At 34.7% G+C, this 14,375-nt stretch overlaps 3 protein-coding genes across 4 annotated transcripts; 2 read left to right on the forward strand and 1 right to left on the reverse strand.

Annotated features, from left to right (window-relative positions):
• Positions 1-96: 96 nt before the first annotated feature.
• Positions 97-3,534, reverse strand: LOC106648807 (glycoprotein-N-acetylgalactosamine 3-beta-galactosyltransferase 1). Of its 2 annotated transcripts, XM_014365909.2 has the most exons (6): positions 3,246-3,534; positions 2,530-2,658; positions 2,108-2,349; positions 1,831-2,038; positions 1,413-1,551; positions 97-1,330 (listed from the first exon to the last, which is right to left on the reverse strand). In XM_014365909.2, the coding sequence occupies exons 3-6, from the start codon at positions 2,297-2,299 to the stop codon at positions 781-783; spliced, it is 1,089 nt and encodes a 362-aa protein (XP_014221395.1). In that variant the 5' UTR covers positions 2,300-2,349; positions 2,530-2,658; positions 3,246-3,534; the 3' UTR covers positions 97-780. The 2 variants fall into 2 exon arrangements, with proteins under 2 accessions (XP_014221395.1, XP_014221394.1); XM_014365908.2 differs by lacking the exon at positions 2,530-2,658.
• A 2,653-nt stretch (positions 3,535-6,187) lies between these two features.
• Positions 6,188-8,126, forward strand: LOC111693323. Its single transcript, XM_023457747.1, has 2 exons — positions 6,188-7,365; positions 8,081-8,126. The coding sequence occupies exons 1-2, from the start codon at positions 6,766-6,768 to the stop codon at positions 8,081-8,083; spliced, it is 603 nt and encodes a 200-aa protein (XP_023313515.1). The 5' UTR covers positions 6,188-6,765; the 3' UTR covers positions 8,084-8,126.
• A 1,403-nt stretch (positions 8,127-9,529) lies between these two features.
• LOC106648749 (probable 28S rRNA (cytosine-C(5))-methyltransferase) lies at positions 9,530-11,824 on the forward strand. The gene is made up of 6 exons (XM_014365826.2): positions 9,530-9,762; positions 9,836-9,948; positions 10,038-10,381; positions 10,451-10,618; positions 10,699-11,263; positions 11,358-11,824. The coding sequence occupies exons 1-6, from the start codon at positions 9,660-9,662 to the stop codon at positions 11,811-11,813; spliced, it is 1,749 nt and encodes a 582-aa protein (XP_014221312.1). The 5' UTR covers positions 9,530-9,659; the 3' UTR covers positions 11,814-11,824.
• The last annotated feature ends 2,551 nt before the right edge of the window (positions 11,825-14,375 follow it).

Consider the following 14,375-nt stretch of genomic DNA (forward strand, 5'->3'; position numbering starts at 1 on the left):
CGTGGTCTAATTTAAAAATAGATATAAACGTCATCCGTAAAAAATTTTTAAATACTCGTACAAAACTTTTACAAATTGATAATAACACGTAGAATACAAAAAAAAAAACTTCCTCCAAATAAAAATAAAATTTTTATTTGAAAAACGCAGTTAAAAATCACATAAAAGCCCAGCCCAGTTCGTAACTTTCAAAAAGTACTCGATCGCGTTTTTTACGCCTGAGATTCTTATGATTTTGAAGTATCAATGTTCGTGAAAGATGCAGCAAGACACATTGATGAGCGTCAAATATCACAGCGATAGCGCATTAAGCTTACGATGAAATTTCAAATAATTATTCATCGTTAACTGTTTATTCAATCATATACGATTAATCAAATAATCGTCGAGACTAGATTCGTTTGATATTAAATATTTCAAACGTTATCGCAGCGAAACTTTTTCGTTAATTGTCGTAGTTAAAAATGTAAAAGATATTCAAATTTAATTCTCTACGCAAATTTACTCTGGTGTAAAATCACCTATCATTTATGAAAGCTAAAAAACACTGTTTGAGACTTTACACACAAGTTGACATTAAACAGTGTTTGCCAAAGATCTATTTTCTGTTTTTCACTACGTGAAATTTGGTGTCTTAAATTACTTTGTAAAATAGATGGATTTTCAAAATTTCTTATATTATATAAGATTTTTTTAATCCACAGTATTACGTGTTTAATAAGGCATATAGACCCAGACTTTGTGTGAGTACGACTAGAGATTTGATTAAGGAATCCACCATCATCGAGTTGTAGGTCGATTGCTACTAGAGCTTTCAGTGCTAATTTCTTTGGTCACTCTATTAATGCCATACGGTCTAAGATGGTAAATCAAGTATTCTAAAACATACATCATGTTCGGACTGACGTAATGAAAAGATACTGCGCTATCGGAGCAGCATTCAAGACCATCCTTCGCTTGATAATAGATGTATTTCCAATACCAAAAGTCTTTGTCAACGTGATTCGGTATCAAATGATGCTCCGGTATAAAGGGAAAGAATCGACCCCTACCCAAAGGGTCTCTCGTATCCATTGCCTTGACGTTAACGTTCTCGAGGCACTTGCCCATCTCCACATCCTCAGAACCATCGGCATCCGGGCGACATAAAGTGGCATTGGGCAAGCCGAACTCAGCAAATTTGTCCAAGGCCTTACGGCTGAGCACGTAGCCAGCTCCGCCACTCATATAGCCCTGCTTTACGAACGGTTTGAAGCGGCACCCAAAATAAAGCGGATCCGAAGGTGAATACGGCGACAGCATATATCGTAAATTTTCCACAATTACGTATCTGAAAAACGATTATTACATTGTTTTCTCCGTTCACGTATTTTCAAGTATATTTTCAATTTAAATTATATAATTGCCCGTACGTATCATCATCTGCTTTGAGAAACCAGTCGGCTTTATCCTTATAATTGTTATAAACGTATTTGAATGCTTCTTTGGTTTTTGCCCACAGATTATTTCTACCTTCTTTTACTGGCAACACAACGGTTGGTAAGCTTACATCTGAAAGACAACGTTATTTATGAACTCTGCGCTTCCGTTTGCTTAGAACAATATGATGTGTAATGTACACCAAACGATTAACAAATACCGATAAAAATAATCGTTAGAATGAATCACATGAAAAGCCTATTTATAGTTGTAAATAATTCACGATATTGTTGAATCATTTCTAAATCAAAATTAATGTTGTAAGTTATCGAGAAATTAGTTTGATTTTTTACCGAAGCTGAATTGTAAATATGCGAGTCGTAAACATGAAGATTCTTTTATAGACATTACCTTCTTCTGAACTCATGAATAAAAGAATGTTGCATCGTTTTCCCCATGTCGCTTTTACGTGTTTAGCTTTGGTTTGATGATTCTTTGGACCCGTCATAATCCAACATAAGACTCGTACTTTTTCGGCCATTTTCTGTGCCACTTCATCTTCTCCTTTGTGAAAATCTTCATCATGTTTGTGAAATGAAACTTCTACATCTGGCCCCACCTGGGATATTTAAAATTTGAGTTAACTCAATTCCTTAATCATATAATTTAATTTATTATCAATTATTACCTCATGCTCCAACTGTGAATAATGGTGAGGATCTTTGTATGAACTTGACGGCAGCCAGTTAAAAACATTTGGTACATCCCTAGCGGCTGTGAATAGAAGACATGCTGATAAAAATCCAGAAATTAATCCTGCTGCTAAAGTTAAAACCAGACGACTGTTTATCCTAGAACTTTTTGTAGGGGCCAGCAGCATTTCTTAATGTAAGTTATATACAACGTTGCGATGACAGAAGTGTTGAAGATCTACAAACAGTCAGCATACCAGCATTAATAAATTTAAATCCATCAATAAAATCCATAAATAAAGAATTTATGTATTATACTTAAAGATTTCTAAAATTTTAATTAATTCAATACAAGTTGCAGTAACAATGAAATTTTATGAGTGAATTTGATAATAAATGTATAACATACAATACTTACACTGAATTTTGATGGTTTGATAAATAAACATAGTGAAGTGTATCATCAAATTACAAGTGTTTTTCCATTAAATGGTAGGTGAAATGTAAACTCAATTTCTTGAGACCATGGAATGTATTTTAGACATGTCTAGAATGAAATGAAATAAAAGTTAGTATTAAGAATGGAGTCTGATTTCATTATATGTGAAATGTGTGTTCCATTAAAATGCTGAGTTTGCAAAGGAAGTTTAGGGTAAATCATGATAGTAAAATATCACTAAGATAACGATAGCATCATTTTCACTTAAAAAACCAGAATCAAATGAATGAAATAAGATATGTTGTGCCTGCTGTTAATTGGCATTATTTACTGAGGCAAATTAGGCATTTAAAATTTCAAAATGATACTTTTGTCATTAAAGATTTCCTTAGACAACAATCAGTAAACTACAAATCTGAAATGAGCAAATAATAGCTTTTTAATTTTAATCGAGTATTGTACTGTACGCGCTAGTTAAAAAAAAAAAAAAACAAAACAATATAAGATTAAATAAAACAACACGAAGCAAAGCACAGAGTAATGAATTTATATCGCGACCAGTGCGACTAATCTGACAGCAATGACAACAAAACAAAGACATCCCCTGTGCAATGCCTGCTATACGATATATATAGTCCGCGCAGCTGTCTAATGCGGCGCGTATCAAATCATCAGTTATGCGTACGTTTACTTACTTGTCACGATGGAAGTGTGTTTATGAAAAGGCGAAGGAGAGCGCCGAGTCGAGAATCAAGCCAGGCACACGCGGCAACGCAAACTGCATGCAATATGCAAGATGTAAAAGCCGAGAGAGGAACTTGAGCACAAGTAGCACATCTATAATATTATACAGAGGCCGCAATACGACGATCGCGCGGACCGGAGCTGTATATAGGCGCACGGCCAGGCAGCAAACGAGTTCCGCGGGGAGTGTACACACGCCGACTGTGGCGAGACTCGGCCGCAGCAGACTCGTTAAGCTCACTGTGCGCGCTACACTTCTTACCACTTGCTGTCTACTACACGCCTGTGTTATGGAACATTGTTAACCCTACCACTTCGAGTGCTCGAAGAGCAAAACTCGCGCGAAACACATCGACGGTTCGTAATATGCAAGAATAATCGTCGAAATTCGTGACTTCTCTTCGTCAGCAATTGGCACGTGCGCCAACGATAAAAAGCCATCGTAAGACAACTCGAGGAGTTGCGTTACCATATATATATACCTATATATCATGTTCATGCTCCGAATAAAATTCGATCGATTAATATGTTAATGGCTCGGCTCAAGCTCGGCTCGTGCGGTAGCAGCAGGTGTGGAGACACGTACAAACGCACACACACACAGGTCGTACGTATATTTTTTCTGACGCGGGGCTTAGATAAGAAAAACACCACGATGCCATGATTTGTATCGTGCGCCCGCGCATGATTTACCAAGAATTTTTATGATAAAAATAAAAAAAGTAAGATTCATTCGAAAGCAAGAAAAGAACACAAGTACATTTCGATCTGTATGAAACAGACAATAAATCGGAGTTATGCGATTGGCATTGCATTTGCAACACTCGGAAGACGCTGGAGACCATTTTACTACTTTTAAAACGAGAATAAAAAAAAAAGAAAAATAATACCTATAGATAATGAACGGCTCATGTTCTTAAGGCTCCTCTATACAGAGAGACAAATACCGACATACCGATATTATTTTGTACCCATTTTTTTGTATTTTCTAGACAACCGTTGAACTTGAAACTTCGTGGGAGTGATTATGAAACTTATAAAAATGTGCCTCTGGAGCCAGTTTTCAATAAAATGCTTAATAAAATCATTTTAACTAATTGTTTGAGAATACGTTACTTTTTAGGTTATAAAGGGGGGATAATAGAAAATCAAGTTTGTTTGAAAGTACCGGTCATTTAATTGAAAACTGGCTCCAGAGGCACATTTTTATAAGTTTCATAATCACTCCCACGAAGTTTCAAGTTCAATGGTTGACCAGAGAATAAAAAAAATGGGTACAAAATAATTACGTACTTGTTATCGACTGAGTGTGTATAGAGGGCCCTTAACGAACCGTTCCGTTGGAAATTTTTTTTCAGATTTTTATCATCGCAGATATCAAGGAAAATGTGTCAGAGGCATTTGAAGAAATGTCATCTTGCACAACGGAGCAGGGCAATGTATAGAAAAGGCATCGGTGCTTATGCAGAGCCGTCCGAATGATAGGGTAAACGAAACGCGATAAAGCACACTTAATTACGAAGCCCAAAAGCATCGTCGTCCGTGTAGTGTACTTCCTTTCGTACTATTCCGGCGCATAATGTATCAATGCCGTGCGCCTTACATACACGCCTGCCGCAAGCATCGTAGCGTGTTTTGCTGAGAAAAAATGTTCCCGACATGACCCACAACTTTGCGCGCGCCAGATAATGTATACAATTGTCTCGAGTATTACGTAGATTATATATACGTATACGATCGGAAAGAAACAACAATCGCTTGTTGCATAGTGACGCTCGCTTATTGTACGGTTGTCACAGTTAACAGCTGCTCCTATATCCCATTGTAAGCGCGAGTCGCGGTTTATTTCACCCTTATGCTCGCCCTCTGCTCCTATTTTTAAGGGTACGCCCATAGTAATGCTTTGGAGTTATATTCCTGCGCGCGTAGTCAAGTTATTTCTAAGCGCAGTGTTGTTCCATAGACCGATAGACGCGGCGGCTGGTGTGTTCTCGCAAGCCCTATAAAAATACTCTCGAGCACTCGGCTTCAATTTGAATCACCCTTAAAATAGATATGAAAAAGCAATTGTCCACGAGGTCGTAGGCGTTTTGCATTGCAACGAAGAGAGCTTGCTGCAAAATATAACGCAAATATTATAACGAAAAGTAACGAAAAGACAAAAGAAGCGCAACCGCCACGCCGAACGACCGATAAAGATATATCTCGCTCGCGATGATTATGGCACGAGCTTTTATTGTCGTTGAAAAATATGAGCGAGCGAGTGCGCGCGGCTTCCTCGGACCACGCGCTCGTGTGCATCTATATCTCGGCGCTGATGCTGCTACTGCATGACGTAAACGTATAAATAGTTACACTTTTGAAGCGAAATAAAAAATACAATTCCGCCGCCGCTGCCAGTACTTAAGCTCGTTTATAATTGTGCGATCTACGACTGCGATAATTTGCTTTTACGAAAGTGACATTTTTCAAATAAAAATTTTTCGCTATTCAGAACGTCGAACTATCGAGCTACCAACTTCAATCTCGTAAAAATCAATTATATAAGTGTCGCGATCGCGATACAGGAGCCTTTGGTACAATATACTTTTTTATTTTTTCGTATCACTTATTTGATCGCCTGTACACTTCACTGGGTCGTTGCACTCGGAATTGATTGATTTGACACTGGCAAGATGTTGAGCTCACTTTTCATATACGGTAAAGTGAGTCAGAAAATGATAAGGAAAAAATTTAAGCAAAATATGAATAAATTCAAAACGACATTTTTTATTTTATTATTTTTAGGTACTGGGTTAACGAGTTTATGTCGTGGTTTTTTTTTCTTTGATTTGTGGCTGTAGGTAATTCTAGGAGTTGCACGCGTGTTTATGTGCGAGTTTATGTATTTACGCGTAGATTATTACGAGTGTTGAGATTTCTAGCAGCAATGCTTGGCCTGGATTGGTTAAATTTCTTATATACAATCCATACACTGTTTCATACGAATGTTTTTGTTCATTCAAAATCCATATGTAAAATGAAAAGCACTTAACAGATAATAATTGTTTATTTTTCATTTTCTCCATAGAATCGTTATTTAAATTAAAATCGAAATAATGCCTCGCTTACTCCAAGTGATATGCGTTTTATTATTGTGGAAAATTATCATCTCATCCTTAAGCTGGTCTTTTGTTTTTCTTCAGTTTTGGAAGGGTAACGAGAATACATGTACATACGAGCAATTGAGATTTGTTGTGTTGTACTTGCACGCACTCGCGCGCATACCAAGAACTTATATACAGCTGTTAGCGACTAAATTATGAGAACGAGCACCGGCACCAAGAAACAACGTAAACGATGAAAAAATGTAGACGGCGACAGTTTTTCCAACGCAGTCGTGGCTACAAGACACTGGACCACAGGCCGCTGATAGCGTGATCATCGTAACAAATCGTCATACATTTTAATAAATTGTAATAAATCGCAATCATGGAATCGACAGATGGGTCCGATAATTTTGTCATCAACCGGTCAAGTGGCGAGGGCCGTCATTCAATGACGCGAGGACGTTTCAAATTTCGAGCCGCGAGCTACGATTGGCGACTCAAATGGAAGACCCTGGCCGTGACACAAGCGAGAACAGGTATCGAGGCACGTCTCCAGGATGAAATGCCCAACGCCAGCCTCAAGCATCGCAAGTGGCTCTCCCTGCAGATGGCTTACTATCCGGGTAAGACCGGACGGGGTCCTTTCACGCCTGTGGAGCCGAGGCTGAGCGTACCCTCGCCGGCTCGACCCGATTTCAGCAGCCCCAGCCGCAGCATCGGCGCTTCCGAGGCCTCCGGCGCCACCTCGCCCTGCTATCTCTTCAAGGACTTGCCTCGTGATTCTACGAGTAAAACTTCCTCCAGCTCCTCGGGTTCGCTAAGAGTCAGTGGCTTTGCGGGCACTTCGACGCCTAGGGATCCGCATCTGGCTCACGGTCAACATCGCCACCCACCACCCTTCGGCTTTTCAAAATTGAGTTTCGGATCTGCCGATGGATTCTCGAGATACGAAATGTCAAGCTCAGAAAACTCAACTGAAATGGTTTGTATGAAACAAAAATGAAAAAGCGCAGATCAGAAATTATTTTTCATAAACATTTCCCGTGAAGAATATAATATGTTTTCATTTTAAAAACCTTTGCCATTTAGCGAATGAAATAAAATGATCAATATGTTAAAACTATTTTTTTTCATTTCAAGCCTGATAAGCTACAACTCGTTTTTCAGTTATTTGATATTCGATGTTGACCGAATTGATTACATATGTTTGTTATTCTCACTTAAAAGTGACGTGGGATTAAACTGAACAGTTAAAAAAAACGAATATCGCGATAAAAAAATTAATTACAGCTTTGTCGACGTCAGATTTCGAGTAATTAGTTTTCAACAAATATGAATTTCTCTCGCAATTGACAACCAACTGCAGGTCCACTTAAGCAGTGGAATCCACCGAATCAAAAATATCATATACTTTAACGGAAAAATGCGTTTAAAAAAAATCTCGGTTCACGTACGTTTTTGATTTTCCTATACAGACGCAAAGATTTCGCCTTATCTGCCGAAAGTCAATTGTGAAAACAAATAAACTGTCTTAATAGCTTTGAACGGCACATGTGATAGTAGATGAGATGATATCGCGTTTGCTTACGGTTCTGATTACAATATGAATAAACACGTGGTTTTGAAATTTTTTATGAGTAAAACAAAACTTTTTTTTGAAGCGTAAAACATAATGCCCTATTTTTTGTGTGTTCCAGTGATGAGCTACGGATTCAGTAGTATCTACAACTAACATGATAAGACAAACACTCGTTTCAAATACTTAATTATAAAACTCATTATTTTTTGCATGATTAATTTTGCATGTTTGAATAAGAATTATAAAAATAACAAAGTTTTTTTGTTCTATTTTTTTATTTTTGTTGTTAATTGTTAATTTTTTGTTGCTTATAGAATCAAACAATTAACGAAAAAATATTTATATTATTTATGTAAGATTTAACTAAAGAAGATACCACATGAGATGTGGGACACTAATTTGCCAGAAAATTTTTTAGGGACTTCTTATAGAGAGAAAAACTTGCCCACATTTCTTTTGTTTCAATGGGTTTGAGGAAAAATATGAAAAATGTTTTTTTATTAAAAAATTATTGCTTTTTTTACGTCGAAAAGAAACGTGAATGAAAAAATGGTCAGAATAAAAAAGTATTTTAACTAGTCAACTATCTATCACGTTTTTCTAGATGCCTTGGAATATTTCTGGCCTTGGTAGGAAAAACATCTACTTCAGACCCCTGAAAATGGATGACGTTTGTCCTTTGACACTACGGAAAAGGGCGTACCTACTCTTTGAATGATTTTAAGATTTCTTTGTCCATAGCATTTTTTCCATGAAATCGTGCCTTTTCGAAATAAAAAATTGCAATAATTTTTAAATAAAACATAAAATCACACTAACATACAGAGAGATAAACATGCAGACATGCAGTACTAGGAGATCTCGTGAAAATTTTCAAGCAATTCGTTGTTCCGCATTTCATGTGGTCTTCTTGAAGAATACGTGTTAATAAAATTCACCTTATATGTCATTGTGTGTGCTGTTTACCTATACCTTTAAATCACATTCAATATCTATAAAAATTTTGTCTCTGTATCCACATTCATAAAAAAATAATCTGGATGCTTGTTGTTATCTCGACAAATAATAATAACTTTCGGCACCGTCACGTCGGTCGTTGATTAAAAGAATATGTCAAATTTGAGAAAAATTACAATGAACCATTAGTAAAATATACTCAATTTTATTTTCAAGATCGCAATTTTATTCGAAGTCTACGTTTGAAGTATGGGATTTTGGTGCGTATCGTTTTAATATGAAGGGATAAAAGCTCTCTCTCTCTCTCTCTCTCTCTCTCTAAGTCTTGTTATGTCAATCAAATGCGTTTCAATTAATCAATCTAATATTGTACATCGACATTCCAATTTTTATATCTAAAAAGTTGCTAAAATATGTAAATAATTTTTTAAGACAATTGTATTTCAAAAGTGCACACAGGGTTCGCCCTAAGCCCAATACAGCATCTATCTATCTACCTATCTCTCTCTCTCTCTTTGTAAGAAAGTAAAAAATATGAGTACTTTTATATTTCGCGCCTAAATTAACTCATCCGATACCACCGGCGCCACGGTATATTTCGGTCATAGACTATAGCTCACTGAAATCAACGTTGCCGGGCTTAGCCCGTTTCTCTTGCTCAGCACGTGTACCATTGAAACACGTGGGTATTAACAAATTGTTTCAGCAAATTTAAACAGAAAATTAAATAACGCAGCAAGATGGGGAGGAAAGCCAAGTATAATGAGATGAAAGAAGAGAAAAAAGGCGATAATCGCCGAGCAAAAAAGCGACAGGAATTGGTGTTGCCAGAAAACTTAATAGGTTAGTATACAATAAATTATAATATTTTTAAATGATTTCTCACCCTATTTTAATTTTATCAAATGATTTATAGAGAAAAAAACCGATAAGTTAAGTCACAGGCAAAAGCAAAGAGCTATTAAAAGGAAAATAAAAAAAACCGAAAAGAAAGAAAAGAAGCAAGCAAAAAAATTGAAATTATTTGAAGTAAGTATTATTATGGTTAAAATAGATCAACAGTTCAAAATTTTTTCATGTCCTTTATTTATGAAATTCATTTTCTTTGGTTCGATCAGAAAGAGCCTCCAGCAAAAGAAGATGAAGATCAAGAGTCTGATGAAGACTTAGATGAGACTGAAGATGTTTGCAGTGGTGATGATGCCAGTGGCAGTGACGACAATATGAAAGACAATTTTAGTGATGTTGATGAAAATGAAGATGAAGAGGAAGAGGAAGTTGACAGTGATGTTGATGAAGATGAAGAGGGACTTGACAGTGATGTTGACAGTGATGAAGAAGATGATGACAGTGATGATGCTGATGACAAAGAAGATAATGATGATGATGACAACGATGACGATGATATGTTGCCAATTGAAAAAGCAAATAAGAGGTTGAAAAAGAAACAAGCTGAAGAAAGGTAATTCCACTTATTTTTCTCATTCACTGTGTGTTAACAACTTATAACATTTATGATATATTATTTTAGAAAATTAGCTGAAGCTGAAATGAATGAAAGTATTGCTCATCGTCAAGAGTTCACTTTCCCAACTGAGGAAGAGCTGAATAACCCAACTGATTTAAAAGAAGTTCAACAAAGAATTCAGGATGTTCTTATGGTGCTATCTGATTTTGCCAAGTTCAAGAGCAGTGATAGGTAAGTTGAAATATTTAAGTAAAATTCTATGTACAATATCTTGAAATTTGAATTTTACACATGTCCTACTTTTAATTTAGGTCAAGGTCAGAGTACGTAGATTTGCTAGAAAAAGATTTATGCACTTATTTTACATACAATTCTTTTTTGATGAAAAAATTGATGCAAATATTCCCATTGACATCACTATTGGAGTTCCTTGAAGCAAGTGAAACTCAGAGACCCATGACCATAAGAACTAACACTCTGAAAACTAGAAGACGTGATTTGGCTCATGCTCTTATAAGCAGAGGTGTTAATTTGGATCCAATTGGAAAATGGACAGATGTAGGTCTAGTTGTATATTCATCCTCAGTACCTGTGGGAGCTACTCCGGAATATTTAGGAGGTCACTATATGCTACAAGGAGCCAGTAGTTTCTTACCAGTAATGGCATTGGATCCTAAACCAAACGAGAGAATCCTCGACATGTGTGCAGCTCCTGGTGGAAAATCATCGTACATTGCTGCATTGATGAAAAATACTGGTGTATTATTTTCAAATGATACCAATAAAAATCGTACCAAAGCCATTATTGGTAACTTCCATAGATTGGGTGTTAAAAATTCAGTAATTTGCTCATATGATGGAAGAAAAATCCCTTCGGTACATATTTGCATTCAATATTTTTTTAATTTAAGTTAAATTTATTATTCTTAAAACAAATGATGTAACAATGATTTTATTTATTTTTTTTTAGATAATTAAAGGATTTGATAGGGTACTTCTGGATGCGCCATGCACAGGTACTGGAGTCATTGCTAAAGATCCATCTGTCAAAACAAATAAAGATGAAGTAGATGTACAAAGGTGTTGTACGCTTCAACGTGAGTTACTATTAGCAGCTATCGACGCCGTCAATCACAAATCAGAATCTGGAGGCATTATTGTATATTCTACATGTTCTATACTACCAGAAGAAAATGAATGGATCATAGATTATGCTTTAAAAAAGCGCGACGTTAAATTAGTATCTTTACAGGAGGGATCTAAGCCAATAGAATTTGGATCAGAAGGTTTCACTAACTTCAGAAATCTTAAATTCCATCCTTCTTTAAAAATGACAAGAAGGTTTTATCCTCACATCCATAATATGGATGGATTCTTTGTTGCTAAATTGAAGAAATTTTCAAATAACAAAACCAATCAAGCATAAATAATGTTAATTTTTATTAATCTGTATATAGTTTAATAAATGTGTAAATAGTTTTTAAATTACTGATAATCTCTTTAAGTACTGAAGTATATTTTTTACCATCCCAAAAAATACCAATTGTCCAAACACAACGTATGAAATGTTTGAAGCTAATAATTATCTAATGCGAATGAATGACTTAACAATTTTCATCAATATTAATTTTTTACTCATATTGTGATCAAGGTTCCATGTGAAAACGATGAAAATTAAAAGTTCATTCGAATGTTCGAGTTAACCAAATTAGTTCAAGCAAAAAAGGCTTAACTCTTACTTCAGTGGAGGTTGGGATCAACTGAACTTATATTTAATAATGTCAATTTTTTTTTCAATTTTACTATTTTACTATTAATTTAAAAAATATTTGAAACATCGAAATCGTTAAAAAAAAAAGACCGAGACGACAAAGACGTTTCACGAAATCATGTTCGCGCGTGTTTTCAAGCAGACAACACAATTTATAAATTTAAACTTGAAGGGCAAACGGGCAACCTGCGAGTAGCAAAAAATGAATTTGCGGTCAACCGGCGTCCGGCAGTAACAAGTTGGCTCTTGCAAAGAGTAGTCACTGCATACCGTTTATTATAAGTACTATATAAGTGTAGTAAGTCGCTAGTTCAATTGACAAAGATCACTAAAAAATTTTCGATCATGGATTGGAATATTAGTTTTCCAGAACATATAAAAGAACATCCTCTTATTGCAAATATAAAAATACAATCTAAAAAAAATGAAGCACCTGATTTGATTGACATTATCGTATCGAAAGATTCGGGCCCAACTATAAACATGGATAGGACAGAATTAATGTCCCGAATTGATTGCAAGCCTTTCAAAGAATTCCAAATTAGGCATCGAAAAGCAGCTTATTTTAAAATGTTTATTGGTCGAAATGTAACGAACAAAGATTATTTTGTCAACAAAAAAGGTGTGCAAGAGCCCAAGTCAAGTCCATACCAATATCATCCGAATCAAATTAGGGATTGTTTCGATGTGATTATGCATAAAATTATTACGACGCGGCTTTACGGACATCAACGTAACAAAAAAGAAATTTTGAAAAATTTTAAAAAATTTTTACTCAATGCTAGGACTGAACCATTTTCGTTATCACAACTGGTTACACATTTTAAAGTAATATGAACTATTCATAAAGTTATATAACAATTGTCTTTGATACTATGAGTTAAATATTTAAACAATTGCAGGTTGAAACAGTGCCATGGCTAATGAATATTAAAAATGAGAAATGCAAACGTTCAATTTTTGGAAAATTTGTAAAATGGTTATTTCATTATTTTCTGTCAATTCTGAATCATAGTTTTCATTTTCATTACATCAAGGAAAGAAGAATTTACATTTATAAAACAAATTGGCGTGAGCAGAAAAAAAAATTTGTCAAAGATATGATTATTAAAAATCAATTGTTACCAATCATGGATTTTAAAGAACAAGTTAATTGTCATCCTCTAAAGTTTTTATCTAAGCCTGATGGTTTAAGATATATTATGATGCAACAGTGAGCATTAAATTAATTGAAACTTGCATATTTGTTATAAATTATATAATTCTTAATATATATTTTTTACAGGTATGACTTGGATCGGAAAGATAAACTTGTGAAAGTAATGGCTATTTTAAAGTATGTGTACAATGTTTACTTAAGAAGTAGCTGCAAAAGCGTGGCAAATTTATTTGAAACTCTTGGTAAAGAAGAAAATAAAACACAAGTTTATTTGATAACATCTGATATAAAAAATGCATTTGGTTCAATCAAACAAAGTAAGAAAGTTATTATCATTACATTTAAATTACTTTTAGATGTTGGAAAAATTAATTCAAGTTATGATATCTTTTAGCAATATTATATGATGTTATAATTTCTTTGATTCGAAATCTACCTGACGTTTTATACTTGAAAAAAAAAACCATTAAGAACAATGTGAGGTACCGCTACATGCATGCCGTAGATAATTCAAATAGCCATGAATACATAACTATCAATAGAGATGAAATTTGCACTGAATTATATAGAGTCATTTTTGATACAAAAGTATTTTTATAAGCATTTTATTTTTCTTTTATCTCACATAAATTATAAATATTTATTAAGTGGCTCAACTGTTTTAGTGTTTGATAAACAAGAAAGTTTACATTTTATGCCATGGCATTGGTCAAGGATTAATGTTATCATCCATACTATGTGAAATTTATTATGCTTCAATGCGTGAAAAATATTTATCTCCTATGGAACAACCTGGATCTCAGCTGTTTATGTATGTTGATGATATGATGTTTTTAACACATGATTTCTCTGTTGCAAAAATGTAAGTGTAAACCTCTGTTAAAAAGTTATTTTTAATCAAATAAACATTAATTTTTCAATAATTTATTTAGATTTTTAGATAGAATAATGAAAGGTATTCCAGAGTACTGTTGCTTTTTTAATAAACTCAAAGTGAAAAAAAACTTTCCACTAGTTGATGGAGACAGTGTGTCTACATCAATTTCATTTTTAGGATG

The sequence above is a fragment of the Trichogramma pretiosum genome, unplaced genomic scaffold, assembly GCF_000599845.2.
Source record: "Trichogramma pretiosum strain Unisexual culture from Peru unplaced genomic scaffold, Tpre_2.0 scaffold22, whole genome shotgun sequence".
Classification (NCBI taxonomy): domain Eukaryota; kingdom Metazoa; phylum Arthropoda; class Insecta; order Hymenoptera; family Trichogrammatidae; genus Trichogramma; species Trichogramma pretiosum.

Excerpts from the sequence above, each read along its gene's own strand:
- LOC111693323 (XM_023457747.1), top strand. The coding sequence starts at position 6,766 with ATGGAATCGACAGATGGGTCCGATAATTTTGTCATCAACCGGTCAAGT.
- LOC106648807 (XM_014365908.2), bottom strand. The coding sequence starts at position 2,299 with ATGCTGCTGGCCCCTACAAAAAGTTCTAGGATAAACAGTCGTCTGGTT. Across the intron at positions 2,039-2,107 it reads ATTCACAGTTGGAGCATGAG|GTGGGGCCAGATGTAGAAGT; the intron begins GTAATAATTGAT and ends TAAATATCCCAG. Across the intron at positions 1,331-1,412 it reads CTCAAAGCAGATGATGATAC|ATACGTAATTGTGGAAAATT; the intron begins GTACGGGCAATT and ends ATCGTTTTTCAG.
- LOC106648749 (XM_014365826.2), top strand. The coding sequence starts at position 9,660 with ATGGGGAGGAAAGCCAAGTATAATGAGATGAAAGAAGAGAAAAAAGGC. Across the intron at positions 9,763-9,835 it reads GTTGCCAGAAAACTTAATAG|AGAAAAAAACCGATAAGTTA; the intron begins GTTAGTATACAA and ends AATGATTTATAG. Across the intron at positions 11,264-11,357 it reads ATGGAAGAAAAATCCCTTCG|ATAATTAAAGGATTTGATAG; the intron begins GTACATATTTGC and ends ATTTTTTTTTAG.